The sequence below is a fragment of the Acomys minous genome, assembly GCF_964271855.1.
Source record: "Acomys minous genome assembly, chromosome: 15".
Taxonomy (NCBI): Eukaryota; Metazoa; Chordata; class Mammalia; order Rodentia; family Muridae; genus Acomys; species Acomys minous.
This window is the reverse complement of record NC_140497.1, coordinates 41,247,790-41,262,848: the sequence shown is the minus strand read 5'-3', so window position 1 is coordinate 41,262,848 and position 15,059 is coordinate 41,247,790. Positions and strand designations below refer to the sequence as shown.

The 15,059-nt window shown below is 38.2% G+C and overlaps 1 protein-coding gene across 2 annotated transcripts in view; it reads left to right on the top strand.

Annotated features, from left to right (window-relative positions):
* The window catches only part of NEIL3 (nei like DNA glycosylase 3), a 49,600-nt gene extending 41,870 nt beyond the window's left edge, over positions 1–7,730 (top strand). For both annotated transcript variants that reach the window (XM_084759685.1, XM_084759686.1), the window contains exons 9-10: positions 5,552–5,726; positions 7,278–7,730. In XM_084759685.1, coding sequence (XP_084615811.1) covers positions 5,552–5,726; positions 7,278–7,460 — 358 coding nt within the window. In that variant the 3' untranslated portion in view covers positions 7,461–7,730. The remainder of the gene's footprint in view (positions 1–5,551; positions 5,727–7,277) is intronic.
* Positions 7,731–15,059: the final 7,329 nt, after the last annotated feature.

The window sequence follows — 15,059 nt, the reverse complement described above, 5'->3', positions numbered from 1 at the left end:
TGAGAGAAAGCATTAGCTTGCATACCACAAGCTTGAGTAAAGACCAACATTTGAGCTCTGGCTTCTCCTGTATACTGGTTTGTCTTTTACCATGGGAAAAGTGAAAGCTATGTGGCCCACTGTACTTCTTCCTAGAAAAGCCGAGTTCTGAGTGGGACCATTATCTACAGAACTTCAGTAGGAGTCTTCTGTTTCAAAAAAGGGAAACCAGAGAGACTGCTGGTTGAGTTTCTGTTAACGTAAGAAAGTAGCTTTATTTTCAGTCATGTGGGTTGTTTGTTTGCTTGCTTGCTTTTATTTTTAACCAAAATTTCCAAAAGAGCATCCACGATATTTTTATGTCTAAAATAAATTGCAGTTCCTATTAAGGACTACATGCGCCAGATGTGTTTTATGAAACTAGCACCAGCTACATGGCCGGAAGAAGATCCCCAATTGTTAGCTGAGCTGTAGAAGCCTGAGAAGCAGGAATATCGCCTTTGGTTTCATGAGTACTGCAGCCGGTCTCCGCTGACCTCCCTTAGGGGCATCACCCTCTTCTCTCCTAGGCTTCCTGTCACAGCCCAGGAAGCACCCATGAGAAAAAAAGGGATTGCTTCCACAAGTGTTCTGTCCTAATTTCTTCATCACAAATCAGTTGCTACACATACATAGCATTTTAATTTTTCAGAAATATGCATGTGTTGGGGTAGGGTGGACTGTGGAGGTCAGACGGCAGTTCACAGAGCTCTCTTCTCTCCTTTCACCATGTAGGTGCCAGGTGCTGTCCTCCAGTTGTCAGGCTTGACAGCAAGCACCTTTGCCCGCTCAGCCCTCACATTCATTGACCCTTTGTAGCATTTTAAGTGAAGAGTAGATAAAATGAATAATGTCTTTTCTTACCAATGGGAGACAGTTACCATGGAACCTGAAGTAATCTTCGGGGAGTTTGGGTTAATTGATGTTCCTTATCTATTGATGGGGAGACTCTTCCACTGGGCAGTGGGGATGAGGGAGTATATACGCTAAGCTTCTGATCCAAACTCTGGGAATCCTTAAAGATTCTTTCATAACAATTCTCAGACAGTTTCTGCCCAGTATGGGCATTTATCTGTAACAATTTCTACTTCTAAATCTTCTGTCATGAGTTAATTCTGATGGTTGACCCTTAGCTGAATTTTTTTTTCAAAATATTTTGTTCATAATCATTTAACACGAGTGATACAACTGCTCCCTGTGATATATTTGGATAACCTAGGGGAGACTGAACATTTAACTGACTAGATAAATACATCTTTTCACTCTAATTCCAATTAGTGCCTTATGATAAAAATCAGGAAGAGGTACAGTCTGAGTTGGGAGGCTGTCTTGTAGAAGAAAATTGCTTTTAATCAGGTTGTCTCTTCGGTGGCAGAACTAGAAGGAAGTGGGAGTAGTGGTTGCTTTAAAATATGGTGCCATTCATTGTACCCAGATGAAATATCCTGTCATATTTTTATTCTCTTCATGCAAAAAAAAAAAAAGCCACAAAAAAACCCCAGACTATCTAACTAATCAAGTAAGAATTAAAAAAAAAAATCAATGCAACCTTAAACTAAGATGATTTCTTCATAAGCCATCAACAGTAGAATTGTATGATTAATCACAGTGCACAGCATGGTTTAAAAATGCTACAGCCATGTGTGTGCACGTGTGTGCACGTGTGTGTGTGTGTGTGTGTGTGTGTTGAATAGAAGAGCATCAGGATGAAACTCCACAATCAATCAAGATCAAGTAGCAGGATAAATGTCAAGTGATGAAATGAATTCACTCAGCAGCCCTTCTGCACCCAGCTACTTTACAAGGAATAAATTGCAAATTACTGTCATTTATTTCATTTTGCTCCTTGTCTGGCAGCTAGAGTGTTCATCTCGTGGACAAGATGCCTAGCCAAGGCTCACCACAAAACACTGCTTAAACAGGTGGTCTGCTTAGAATTTATAGCCAGTTTATTTTCCTTAATAACCATAGGGTAATTAATTTGACTTTTGTTCCCTTAATTAGCGATCTCTTTGCCATGCTGTTGCATGCTATGTTGATAAGGCTTATTTTTGGATTGGTCCCTAAATATACTTTAATGTTATGCACTTACTCAATGATAAGTTAGATAATTGAACCAATTTTTAAGCGGTTAACAATAGCTTCTAAGACCAGTTTAAAATCTCTGATTCAATTGCTGTAAACACAGAAAAAAAACCAAAAAAACAAAAAACAAAAAAACCATGGTGGTACATTTTCAAAGAGAGCTTGTGTTCCAGCTGGAATACCATGCAAAGGGTCACATTGAAGAGCAAAAGGACACCTTCGAAATAATCTCCATTTTGCCACGCCTGCTTCCATCTGCTTGTGTCTGCTTTACCTCCTGGGGTTCTCAGGGCCTCACTTATTTAATTTCTGCTTACTTTAATCTTTGAAATAATATTGAATGGCCAGCTCTACGTTCACTTTGACTGGTTAAATCAGTAAATATTTCCAAGCATTATTTTTATTATAATAAATCATTTAATCTATAGAATCAATAACTTATAAATTAATAATTATAGTATAGTAATTTTTCATCACAAGGACAGTTTTTTTAATCTTTATTGTTAATTTATCTATTCTTAAGGTATGGAACCCATATGTTTTGCACATGCCAGAAGCAATTTTATCATTTTATTATTTATTCAGAATTTGTTGTTTCTGAAGTGTTGTCCTGATTCTAATGTCTGTTCCAGCAAACTACAGGCAACAAGGCCAGATCCAGCCTAACACCTGTTTGTGTGATATTTAATTTCCATTTGTTTAGTTATTTTTTTATTAAAAACAACAGAATTGAGTAGTTGCCACAGAGACTCAGAAGCTTAAAATATGTGTTGTCTGAAAAGGTTTTGCCAAATCCTGGTCTACTTACTACATCACTATGCCATTTATAAATCAATATTCAAATGAATAGGCTAATCATCAAAATAAGTTCAACCATTCTTTAGCCTAAATTTAGCTAGGAAAATGCTCTGCTACATTTTAGAAAACATGTAAATAATAATCGAAACAAAGAGGAACCAAGATATCCTCAATTAAGCAGAACTTTTAATTAGCCTGGATAATGTTTTCTGTCATAAAATTGAGGTTAGCTTGTGCATATTTAGAGCTGATGTGATCACAGGTGGCACTAGTAGCTCGGTTACATAAATTCAGCCCTTCCCTACTTAATGTGCATATGAATCACCTGGGAATCTTGTTAGCAAGCAGATACTGATTCCAAAGGGATTTGGAGGAGGTGGTGGGTAGTTCAGTATGTCTGAGGAGCTCCTAGCTGATACTAATGTTTCTAGCTAGTGGGACACAATCTGGGTACCAGGGATAGGGCAATATATAACCAGCTTTGTCTTCCTCAGCGTTATGCCGGGGAAGACACAGAATGAAACACAAAATGAAGAAGAGGTAAGGCATCAGTGCCTTTCCTCTTTAGTCCTATCCCTTACCTTTACCTCAGAAAAGCTACAATTGTGAGGACTCTAAATCTCTCCTTAGGTCTCCGAAATTTTGGATCAAAATTTAAGGCAAGTGAATTAGGAAATATTGAACTATGCTACCAAAACAGCACTTTCAAAATCATATAGCATAGTTTTGGTTGTTGTTGTTGTTTGTTTGTTTGTTCTTTGGGGGGAGGGGAGGGTATTGGAATTAAGGTCTCATAGTTGGTATGTGGAACAACTCTAAGTTCCATCCCTACCTCTTCCTCATGTAATTAAGACAGGCTCTTGCTAAACTGGCCAGGCTGGCCTTGAACAGACAGACCTCTTGTGTCATTCTCCTGAGAAGCTGAGATTACAGGCCTGAACCACCAGGGCCACCGAAAGTATATATTAAACTGTGTATTTATGTGTGCACATTTTACTGAGCACCTTTTCTGTCGCTAATACCTTTAACTTCATTTTGTTTCTACCTTAAATTTTTCTTTTTTTTTCTCCTTTATTAATTTATTCTTGTTACATCTCAATGGTTATCCCATCCCTTGTATCCTCCCATTCTTCCCTCCCTCCCATTTTCCCCTTATTCCCCTCCCCTATGACTGTTCCTGAGGGGGATTTCCTCCCCCTGTATATGCTCATAGGGTATCAAGTCTCTACTGTTTATGACACCACTTATACTTTGAAACCTCTTATGTGTAGCCACCTAGATGCTGAGCTTCTCTTGAAATGGTAGTTTTGAATTACCTCTGGACCTCATCGGCACAAGGAAGGGTGTGTGTGGAAAACAAAAGCCCAGCCATTGCCTTCCAGCTTCCCTATCCCTGACTACTCTGAAGAAAGACACAAAAATAGTTACTGGTGATATATTTAATGAAAATACTGTCCGTGACATTGCCACTAGCTACGCTTATATTACAAATGGCAGCTTCCAAAACTGTGCTTAGATTTTTTTTTTAAGTTCTATGGCAGCAGATATTTTAAAGTAATATATTTAATCATATCTTTTTTTAAAAAGTATAAATCAGTTTCATCACAAGTGAATGATCATAACCTCTGATATGCTGCTTGAAGCATCATTATTTAAACAGTGTTGCAAAATTTAGTCTCAGAAGCCAGGAGAAAACGAGACGATTACTGACTGAAGTATTTTTTTTAAAGCATTACTATTATTTTTAGAAATTTCCCCCAACATGAAATGGGCTATTTTACTATTAAAGGAATTAAAAGTAAGGACATTATGGGGGGGCGGTTTCCGGTCTTGTTTTGTTGTTACATTTGTTTTGTTTTGGTACTGGGGATCAAACCCCCCTTGCACATGCTAAGTAAACCATCTACAACTGAGATAAATTCCTATACCCTTCCTTCATTGCTATGAATGCTTTTACTCTGAACTGGTTGGTCCAGAAACATGTATTACTTAAAACATACAAGACACAGAAAATTAAAAATTACAATAAACCCTGCATATACAGCTGAAGGACAAGATCATCTCCTGGGCTCTGGTCACTGTGTCAAACACTATGAATTTTATGTACAGAGATGTATGTTTCTTCTCTGCCAAGCAGCTTGTTTATTACTAGAATATTATTCTGATGAAAATGGTAACTATGATCACTGTAGGACATAGAAAATTGTCTTAAAATGGACAGGGGGTGATCACAAGATGGCCTCCTTGGTGCATTGATGAGAGTTTCTGTAGATGAGAAGGCAATTAGAGATGACTGTAAGCCTGCTTGCTTTGGGAGAGGGGGGTCCAGGTACAGTTAAGACTATCTTAGAGGAAATAAAAGTGAATATGCCGTCTATATTGTAAGGGAAGAAATGATTACCAGAAGTGAAAACTTAAGAAAACCCAAGATTACTACTTACAAATTCAGCTGGTTTTGTTCAGAATTTTAAGGTTAATGCCTTTGACACATAGTGAGTTTAAAAATCAACTAGAAAAATCCGGGGAATCAAAACATTAAGAGTATACTATGGCATTCTATAGGTGTAACACTAAATGGTGGAGGCAAGACGGCATGAGTGACTTTTTTCGTGCCGCTGTGCTACCATGATTGTGTTACCTGTCATTACAGTGAATTCCAACCCAAGGCAACACCTGCTCCTCCGTCTGTAAGAGCTGGCAGTCCTCGGTGCAGGAAGCATAACCGCCTCTGTGTTCTCCGAGTGGTGCAGAAGCCTGGAGAAAACAAGGGGAGGCAATTTTACGCCTGTTCTCTACCCAGAGAAGCACAGTGTGGATTTTTTGAAGTATGTGTAAAATTTCCCATGCTTAACTGCGGTTCGAAGTGAATGTTGGTTTATTGTAATGTGACAGATATCAGTATTTGTAGTTTTACTTTCATAGTTATTCATTTTTTTTTAACGTATGTGTTTGGGACAGAATCCAAGTTCTGGGATTACAGTTACATACCCCACCCCTGGCTTTACCTTTCCATTTTAAAAGCCACATTAATATTCATGGGTGTTACCTTCCAATGTGAAGAGGTTTGGCAGTTAAGAGTAATGACAGAACAGCCATTGGCTCGTGAAGGTCGTACTTAATCACAAGTGTGACAATGTTGCTCTTGGTTCATAATGGTAGATAGGAAGTATTGAGGGTGGATGTAGTGGCAGACATCTGTATTCCAAATACTGGGCAAGTTGAAGCAAGAGATTCTTGAGTTTGAGACCAGACTGATATAACGAATTCCAGATCAGCCTGGATGGTGAAACCCTATAGCAAAAGGAAGGAAGGAATTGTGAGAGGCAGAGAGGGAACATGAGAAAGGCATTAAGGACTAAGAAATACTAAGTAAGAATTCTTTAAAACCTCTGCCTTATGTATGCATTAGATAGAGCATATGAGAAAAATCAGTGTATGTGCCAGTAATTGACTTGGATTTACAATAACCTTAGTGAATTCAACTATGAGTGTATCTTGGCTCGGGGAACAGGTGGGAATGACAGCCTCTGATAATCCAGCCACAGGTGATTTTTTAGATGTTCTAGGTCCCCTTTAGTCGTTCTCCCTGTTTTCCTCACAGTGTAATATTTCAATGCTTAAGGACACACATTTTCCATAGTTACACCTCTTACAGCATCTAATAGAAAAAGGAAAAGATGGATCAGCTTCAGTGCTGAGGCCCCAACATTGATGGTTTTTCTTACTGAGAAATAAAATGTTCCTCTGCCCAGTGTTCAAACCTTCTTAAGGACATTCCCAGATGGAATTTGACAGCTTTAGGTCCTACACTTAGGATATACGTATTCATACTAGATTCATAGATTTTCTTAAGAACCATTTAAATATAATGGAAAATAATAGTAATAATTTTATATTGCTAATATTATCACAGCCCCCTTCATTCCTATCTTGAGACCAAAGTCTTGAGACTAAGAATAGAGTGGCTTTTGTCTAATTAGTCTGCATGTACCTGCTGGGATCTTCCTTTGCCTAGTCGACAAGTGGAATTTAGTAATACAGTTGTAACAAGTGTTTAACAAAATCAGACATATAGATGGGATACTGGCGACAGCTTAATATCAAGGTGCTGACAGTTTTCAGTTACTCTGGATAAAGGGAGGGATTGTATATGCCTTTAGATGACATGAAGTTTGGGATTTGGGCAATTTATTATGTGATTGAAACAAATTGTGAATAAAATGCTTCTTCGACTTTCTTAATGTGCAGCAACTAATAGATTTCTGTTTCTCAATGCCAAATTGGTAGCCACAGTAAATGACATCAAGTGAGGCTAGTCTCGTCTCTCTGTGTTGTAACACCGTGTGTTCTTTATACCCCTCCTCTTCCTCCCTTAGTGGGCAGACCTGTCCTTCCCATTCTGCAGACATGGCAAGCGCTCCATCATGAGAACGGTGCTGAAGATTGGACCTAATAACGGGAAGAATTTTTTTGTATGTCCTTTTGAGAAGGAGAAGCAGTGTAATTTCTTCCAGTGGGCAGAGAGTGGACCGGGAATGGAAATTATTCCAGGATGCTAGTTTTTCTCTTTTTAAAGCATATAAGGCACATAACCTCATCAAACTTACAATGTTCAGTCCTCTTTGTTTAGTAGAAAGCTTATAGAAGGCCTGTGATCCATATAAATTAAGACGCTGTGGTATTTGAGAAATATTCTTTATTTAAATGTGTCACCTTACCATTTTCTTTTGTAATAATGAGAACTATTTCAAGAGAGGGACAGTATATTCACTTTCAAATATATATTCAATATATTTAATAATGATGACAATAAAGTATTCTTAGTTTGGTTTTGGTCTCTTATAAGTTCTTTGGTTAACAGTAATTTGTAGCAGATTATGTACTACATCACATTATAAAATATTCATTCTGATGAATTGAAGACACAGAAATAAATCCACACACAGCTATGGGCACTTAATTTTTGACAAAGAACCCAAATCTATGCAATGGAAAAAAGATAGCATCTTCAACAAATGATTCTGGTCTAACAGGATGCCTGCATGTAGAAAAATGCAAGTAGATCCATATTTATCACCATGCACAAAACTCAAGTCCAAGTGGACTAAAGACCTCAACATAAAACCTGATACACTAAATCTGTTAGGAGAAAAAGTGGGGAAGAGCCTGGAACTCATTGGCAAAGGGGATAACTTCCTGAACAGAACACCAATAGCCCATGCATTAAGGTCAACAATTAACAAATGGGACCTCATGATGCTGAGAAGCTTCTGAAAGGCAGGAGACAGTCAACAGAACAAAGCGACAGCCTACAGCCTGGGAAAAGATCTTTACCAACCCTACATCTGACAGAGATCTAATATCCAAAATATATAAAGAACTCAAGAAATTAACACCACCAAACCAAATAACCCAATTGAGAAATGGGCCTCAGAACTAAACAGAAAATTCTCAACAGAGAAATATCGAATGGCTGAGAAACACTTTAAAAATGCTCAACATCCTTAGTCATCAGGGAAATGCAAATCAAAATGACTGAGATTCCATTTATACCCATCAGTATGGCTAAGATCAAAAACTCAAGTGACAGCACATGCTGGTGAGGATGTGGAGAAAGGGGAACACTCCTCCATTGCTGGTGGGAGTGTAAACTTGTACAATCACTTTGGAAATCAATCTGGCGCTTTCTCAGAAAATTGGGAATAGGGCTACCCCAAGACCCAGCTATTCCGCTCCTTGGAATATACCTGAAAGATGCTCCACCACACAACAAGGACATTTGCTCAACTATGTTCATATTAGCCTTATTCATAATAGCCAGAATCTTGAAATAACCTAGATGTCCCTCAGCCAAAGAATGGGTAAAGGAACCATGATACATTTACACAATGGAATACTACTTTGCTATTAAAACCAAGGAAATCTTGAAATTTTCAGGCAAATAGATGGAACTAGAAATGATCATCCTGAGTGAATTAACCCAGACCCAGAAAGATACTCACTTATAATTGGACACTAGCCCAACATAGATGTCCTTTGAGAGTCTTCATTCAGCAGGGGATTGGGACAGATGCTGGGACTTTCTATTGCGACTCCAGGTGAGAGTGGTATGGAAGAATGGGGAGATAGAAGGATCCAGAGGGTCCAGAAACCATACAAGAAGGCCATTAAGGCTGGCAGATCTGGACCCAGCAGGGCCTGCACAAACTGCTATACCAACCAAGGACAATGCATGCAGCAAACCTAGGACGCTTATTTAGATCTAGTCAATGGAGAATGCACTCTCCATGGTTGTGGGGAGAGCAAGGACTGCCTCTGGCATGAACCCTGGTGTCCCCTATTTGACAACTTCCCCTTGGTGGGGAGGCCTCGTGGCACTCAGAGGAAGGGAAAGCGAGCTATCTGGATGAGACCTCATAATCTGTGATCACATGGTGGGAGAGGAGGTCCCCTTCTGTCAGAGGTGTATGGGAGTGGAATAGGGTGAAAAATGGAGGGATAGGAAATAGGAAGATAGAAGTGAAGGGATAACAATCGGGATGTAATCTAAATAAATTATTTTTAATTATGCAATACTATATTTAAAAATGAGTATTCTGTTAGGAATACTGTTCTCAGGCACACCACTGTGTACAACATGTGATTAAATGCATACCTTTTTTTATTAAACTCAATTTAAGATACAAGATCTTCTTTATGAAAAACAGTACCATATTCCGTCCAACAAATATAAAGTTCCTGTTAGATGCTAGAGATACACTGAAACCGCCAATGACCTTCAGTATTTTCATAGAAAATTATGGGGATCCAAACTAGCGTAACACTTAGGACAAAAGTCACATGCATAAGGAAATGTGGATTGATGCTTTCCTAATCTTGATTTTAATATCCTTTGCTACCTTAAGCAAGTAAATCTATTTCCAAATCTTAATGTATTGCTAGTAGCTAATGATACCTTGAAGTGTTATCTAGAAGCCTTAATTTTCTTTGGGGCATGAGAGAGAGAGACAGAGAGAGAGAGAGAGAGAGAGAGAGAGAGAGAGAGAGAGAGAGAGACAGAGAGAGAGAGAGAGACAGAGAGAGAGAGAGAGACAGAGAGAGAGAGAGAGAGACAGAGAGAGAGAGAGTTATTGCTGATAAAACTAATATCCTTGCTCATGAAAACCCTCATTCCTGTTATCATTTTATTTCTAGTTTTGTTTTAACACTCCTTTATTTTTTTTCTTTAAAGTTAGACCAAATAACTGTTTCTCAAAGGGGAAAAAAAAAACTATCAATCTTAAGGTATTTTTGCATGTTTGTGGAAAAATCCTTTCAGAGAAGGGTCAATGTATTTTTTAAGTGGCAGCAAACCCTTTTCTATTCTACCATTAAATTGTCCATGCAGAACTACAAAAGTTAATAGCACATGAAATGATTGCCAACAACACATCCCATTCATAGTCTTTTTATGTGTTAACTCTGTACTGAAAAGGCAAAGTTAGAAACAACCCAAGATCAATGATCATTACCCCAAAAGCTCAATGAGGCAACAAATCTATGTGACAAACCAGGAACTGAACTGGACAGCTGATATTCTCAGCTGACTTAACATTAAGTAGCGAATATGTGCTAGTAATGGAGGAAAAAGCAAATGATGTGCAGCAGAGAAAAAAAAACAGGCCATTGCCAAAAATATTTCCGTAACCTCCCAGTTCTAAGGCGTGCAGCTAAAAATACGGAAGTACAATGAAAATATAACCACAATTGGTTTGCTATAACAGTTAGATCCTTATTCACTAGGAAATGTGTAGGATCTACATGAAGAGAATTTTATACTGAGGAATACTAAAGGCTGAGGTGCATAGATGAAACTTGCAAGGCCTTTAGCAAGGCTGACTGTTTAAAATATACCATTCTTCCTATATTAATTTTGAATTTGAACAAAATTCCATCAGGAGAGATTTTCCACTTTACTGATAACTCCTGCTTTTCTAACCCCCTCACAGATAGCATGATCCTGGATACATTCATAATACTCAATGGATTTTTTTAAAAGGAATGCTTTGCAAGAATAAACCATTTCCTACAGCATTCTTTTTTCAAAGTAGAACAAATTCATAAGATGGCTGTAGGAACCCAAATTCATTCAGTTGTGTCTCTCATAGCCACTAGAAAGGAAGGGAAATTTCAGAAAGATATTCAGAAAGGGGTAACTCCAACTTCTGCCTTTAAGTTCTACCTAAATTGTCAAGTCATTACTAACAACTGTCCTTCTGTGAGACAAGGGCTCATAAAGATGAAAGAAGGAAAACAAGAGCTGATTGGTGTTGACAGGCAAAGGTTTAAGTGTAAGAAAGGAACGGGTTGGTGTGAACAAGCCAGATGGGAACCCACTACTTCATAAGCTAATTAAAATAAAATTATATCTGTTCTCCAGGTTCTGGCTATTACAAATGGGGCTGCTATGAACATAGTTGCTCAAATGTTTTTGTTGTATGGTGGAGCATCTTTCGGATATAAGCTCAGGGTCGTGGCGTAGAGGTATTCCCAAATTTCTGAGAAAGTGCCATAGTCCTTTCCAGAGTGGTTGAACAAGTTTGCACTCCCACCAGCAGTGGAGGAGTGTTCCTCTTTTGCCACTTCCTTGCCAGCACGTTTTGTCATTCGAGATGGGGAGAGGACTACAGTTGAGATTTAAGAATTAAAAATAAATTTGATAGAAAATAAAATAAAATTATAAGGAGTATGCACAGAGCTAATCTGCATAGGTAAAAAAATGCTGCTCTCAAAAGGCATTGGTTTTTAAGTGTAAATTTTAGTACAACACATGGGTTGCTGCTTTTTTAGTTACTGCTCAAGGAGGTCTAAGAGGCTCTCAAAACAATACAGAATATTGACACCGTCCTTGGTTGCCCACCATAACTAAATAGTAAGAATCTATTGCTTAAAAGACTTTGGTTCCAGGACTTTGAGAAATCAATTGAAACCAACTAGGATACCCCCTCCCTACTGGCTAGCTTGCATGGTGATGTTCTACGCAGGCTTGTGGTGTGGGGAAGTCAGTGGTCTTATCTAGTTCTGTGACATGCCATATAAGTGCAATATTGACACAATAGTTATGGTAACAACCAACCAATTTCTGATTAGATTTAAAGTGTGGTCCACAGGAGACAATGCATATCTGGCACTCCAAACCTTATCAAAAGCACATGGCTGCAAGGGTCAGAATAACTGTTCGAAATACTGGAAAATTCATAATAAAAGAGCTTTTTTTATCCATTTCCCACACCTTCGCTCAAGGAGCCAATGGAAGAGAGGGTAGAAAGAATTTAAGAGTGCAGCTATTACCTGGGCACTCGGGATCTCAGAGTGACTGTGGTTATCTGAACCAGACCTGCACAAAATCAAGTGAATCAAAATCATACATGAAGGACAGAATCTCATGAGGTCTCACTCCTAACTGAAGAGATACTGGAAGTTGATTTCTGCTGGGGAGAATCAACTTACTGGTAGGTTAACTGTGCCCCACTGGATGGCCCCACACTCGTACCCATATGGGTGGTAATCATTAGAGTCTGTAGGGGCATTTAAGAAAAAACAAGAAGTGAGGAGCTTGACATGTTGACAGAGTCTGGACATAGTTGGCGAGGGAGATTGGAGGTAGATATGACCAAATTACATTGCAAGCATGTATGAAATTCTCAAGGAATAAATTTAAAACACATTTTTAAAAATAGCTGAACCTCTAGCCAAGACAGTTTGCAGTTAACTCTCATGGAATGAACTACCTGCCGAGATGAAAATATGAACACTATTTACAGAGGCAGAATCTAGGGTATCCTCCATATTGTATTCATAGCATGCTGTCATGCACAGTATGCTATCACACGAAAAGCTGGGATCAGGTAGTAATCCATTTCAGAGAACAAGTCAATCCAGGACCAACTCCAATATGACCTAGCTATTAGATGATTCTAAAAAAGGATGCTAAACTGAGTGCTACAGAGGAACTATACAAGATGGAAACTCAAACTTGAAGTGATTTAGACAATTCGAATCCTACAAAGTGGACTCAGGGCTGGGCTGTTGGACTTTAGTGCCTGTATATGCTAATCTTTCAGTTTAACTTTTGCATGGAACTGTGTAATCTTCTGGTGTTCACCTCTTTGGGGGTTTCCTTTTCTCTCCTGGTATTTCAAGACAGTGCCATCACAAGCATTAGGTATTTCAACGACAGATGAAGAAGTATGAAAAAGAAGGTACAAAATATGAAAAAGAGGACTGTAAGAGCCATTATTTGTTAAATTCTTACAAAGCACGGTTCCTTTCCTGTGCGTTTTCTATGGATTACTTCATTTAATTCTCTTGCCCACCCTGTGAAATAGATTTTTGCTTTCGTTGCTTTTGGCATTGCCAGTAATTCCCCAGTATATGAAACCAAGCCTTGTATAAATTAAGTAGGAAAGGTATTTGTGTTCCATTAAGTCATAGTTTAAATGAACTTTATGAAGTGTTAGCAATCCATAATGTAAATAATGTATTCTTTTGCCGCTTTTAAACAAAAATGGGAATACGCAGAAATGCATGTTTTAATATGGCTAACAGTCATAGATGTAGTAAAAAATAAAAGGAAAGAAACATACAAATGATAATTGCAAATAATAGAATGAGAAATGGTGAGTTTTCTTCTATAAAAGTTATTACAAAATGCATTACTTTTTCATAACTTTTTGGAATTTCTGTTACTTTAGTTTCTATTTTCTTTGGGAAAATATTTTCATATACTTTCCTAAAGTTTTTTATTAAATTATAGCAATGTATGCATACTAAACATATTCAATAACACTTGCTAAGGCATGATTGAGAAACATTTTATTCAGGAACTTCAAAAAATCATAGAAGTAGGGCATGGTGGTGAATGTCTTTAATTCCAGCACTCAGGATCTGAATTAGTTTAAGGCCAGCCTGGTCTATAGAACAAGTTCTAGATGAGTCAAGGCTATATGGTGAGACTCTGTCTCAAAAGAGAAAATAAAAGTAAATAAAATTTAAAAAGTGGAGACACTATAACAAATTGGCTCTGAACTCACCATGGACAACTGGAAATTAGAGCTTCAGGGAACTGTGGGGATCAATAGATAGAGAATTACTAGGAAGAAAAATCCATGATAACAAGGATTCCAAGATTCAATCTAACAGGATTCTTTTCGTTATCTTCATTGATTGTTTGGGAATATATTATGCACCTCAATCCTGCTCATTTCCAGTCTTCCCATGTTCATCTCTTCTCCCCATAGACCTCCCACTGCCCCCCCCAAAAACACAAGTCCATATACTCAATGGAGCTTTGCTAAGTTCCTTGTGGCCAGCCCAACCAAGAGAGGGTGAGTCATTCTCTGCCTACAATCCAACAGAAGCCATCAGCTGAGGAGGGCCCACTGTGGCTTGAGAAGGGTGGGGCCAGCTCTCCTGCATCTAACAGGATTCTTATTGAAGACAAGCCAACATGATCAAACAGCACCTGTGATTGGTTGATGATGGAGAATATGTTCAAATATGGAACATGACGTAATTCTGGATAATCTGACAGAGTTCTTTCCTAAATTTTTACAAGGTAATGCATAGAAGGGCACAGCAGAAGATTAGGAATCCTGGCTGATGTTTGGCTCAGCAAAATGTCATTGCCAAATCTTACCAATATCCAAAGTGGTGTGGAAAATCAAAGAACAAACGTTCAAATAGATTTTACAAAATATAAAATCTTTTAAAGCCTATTTATTTATTTTATGTATGTAAGTGCTCTATCTGCGTGTACGCCTGCATGCCAGATGGAGGCATCAGATCCCAGTATAGATGGTTGTGAGCCACCATGTGGTTGCCAGGAATTGAACTCAGGACCTCTAGAAGAGTGGACAGTGCTCTTAACCACCCAGCTACCTCCATAAAAATCTTTTTTAACGAAAATATGTTTACACTACCTCATATCTTTCGGATGTTAATACTATTGCTGACTTCCTATCCTTTGTCTACCTATAGTGCTGAAAAACTATAGTGAAAGTTAAAACCCTCACATTTCTTTTTATTGTTTGTTTATTTATTTATTTATTTATTTATTTATTTATTATTTCACACCCCAACACAGTTTCCCCTTTCTCCTCTTTTCCCTAAGTCTCTGG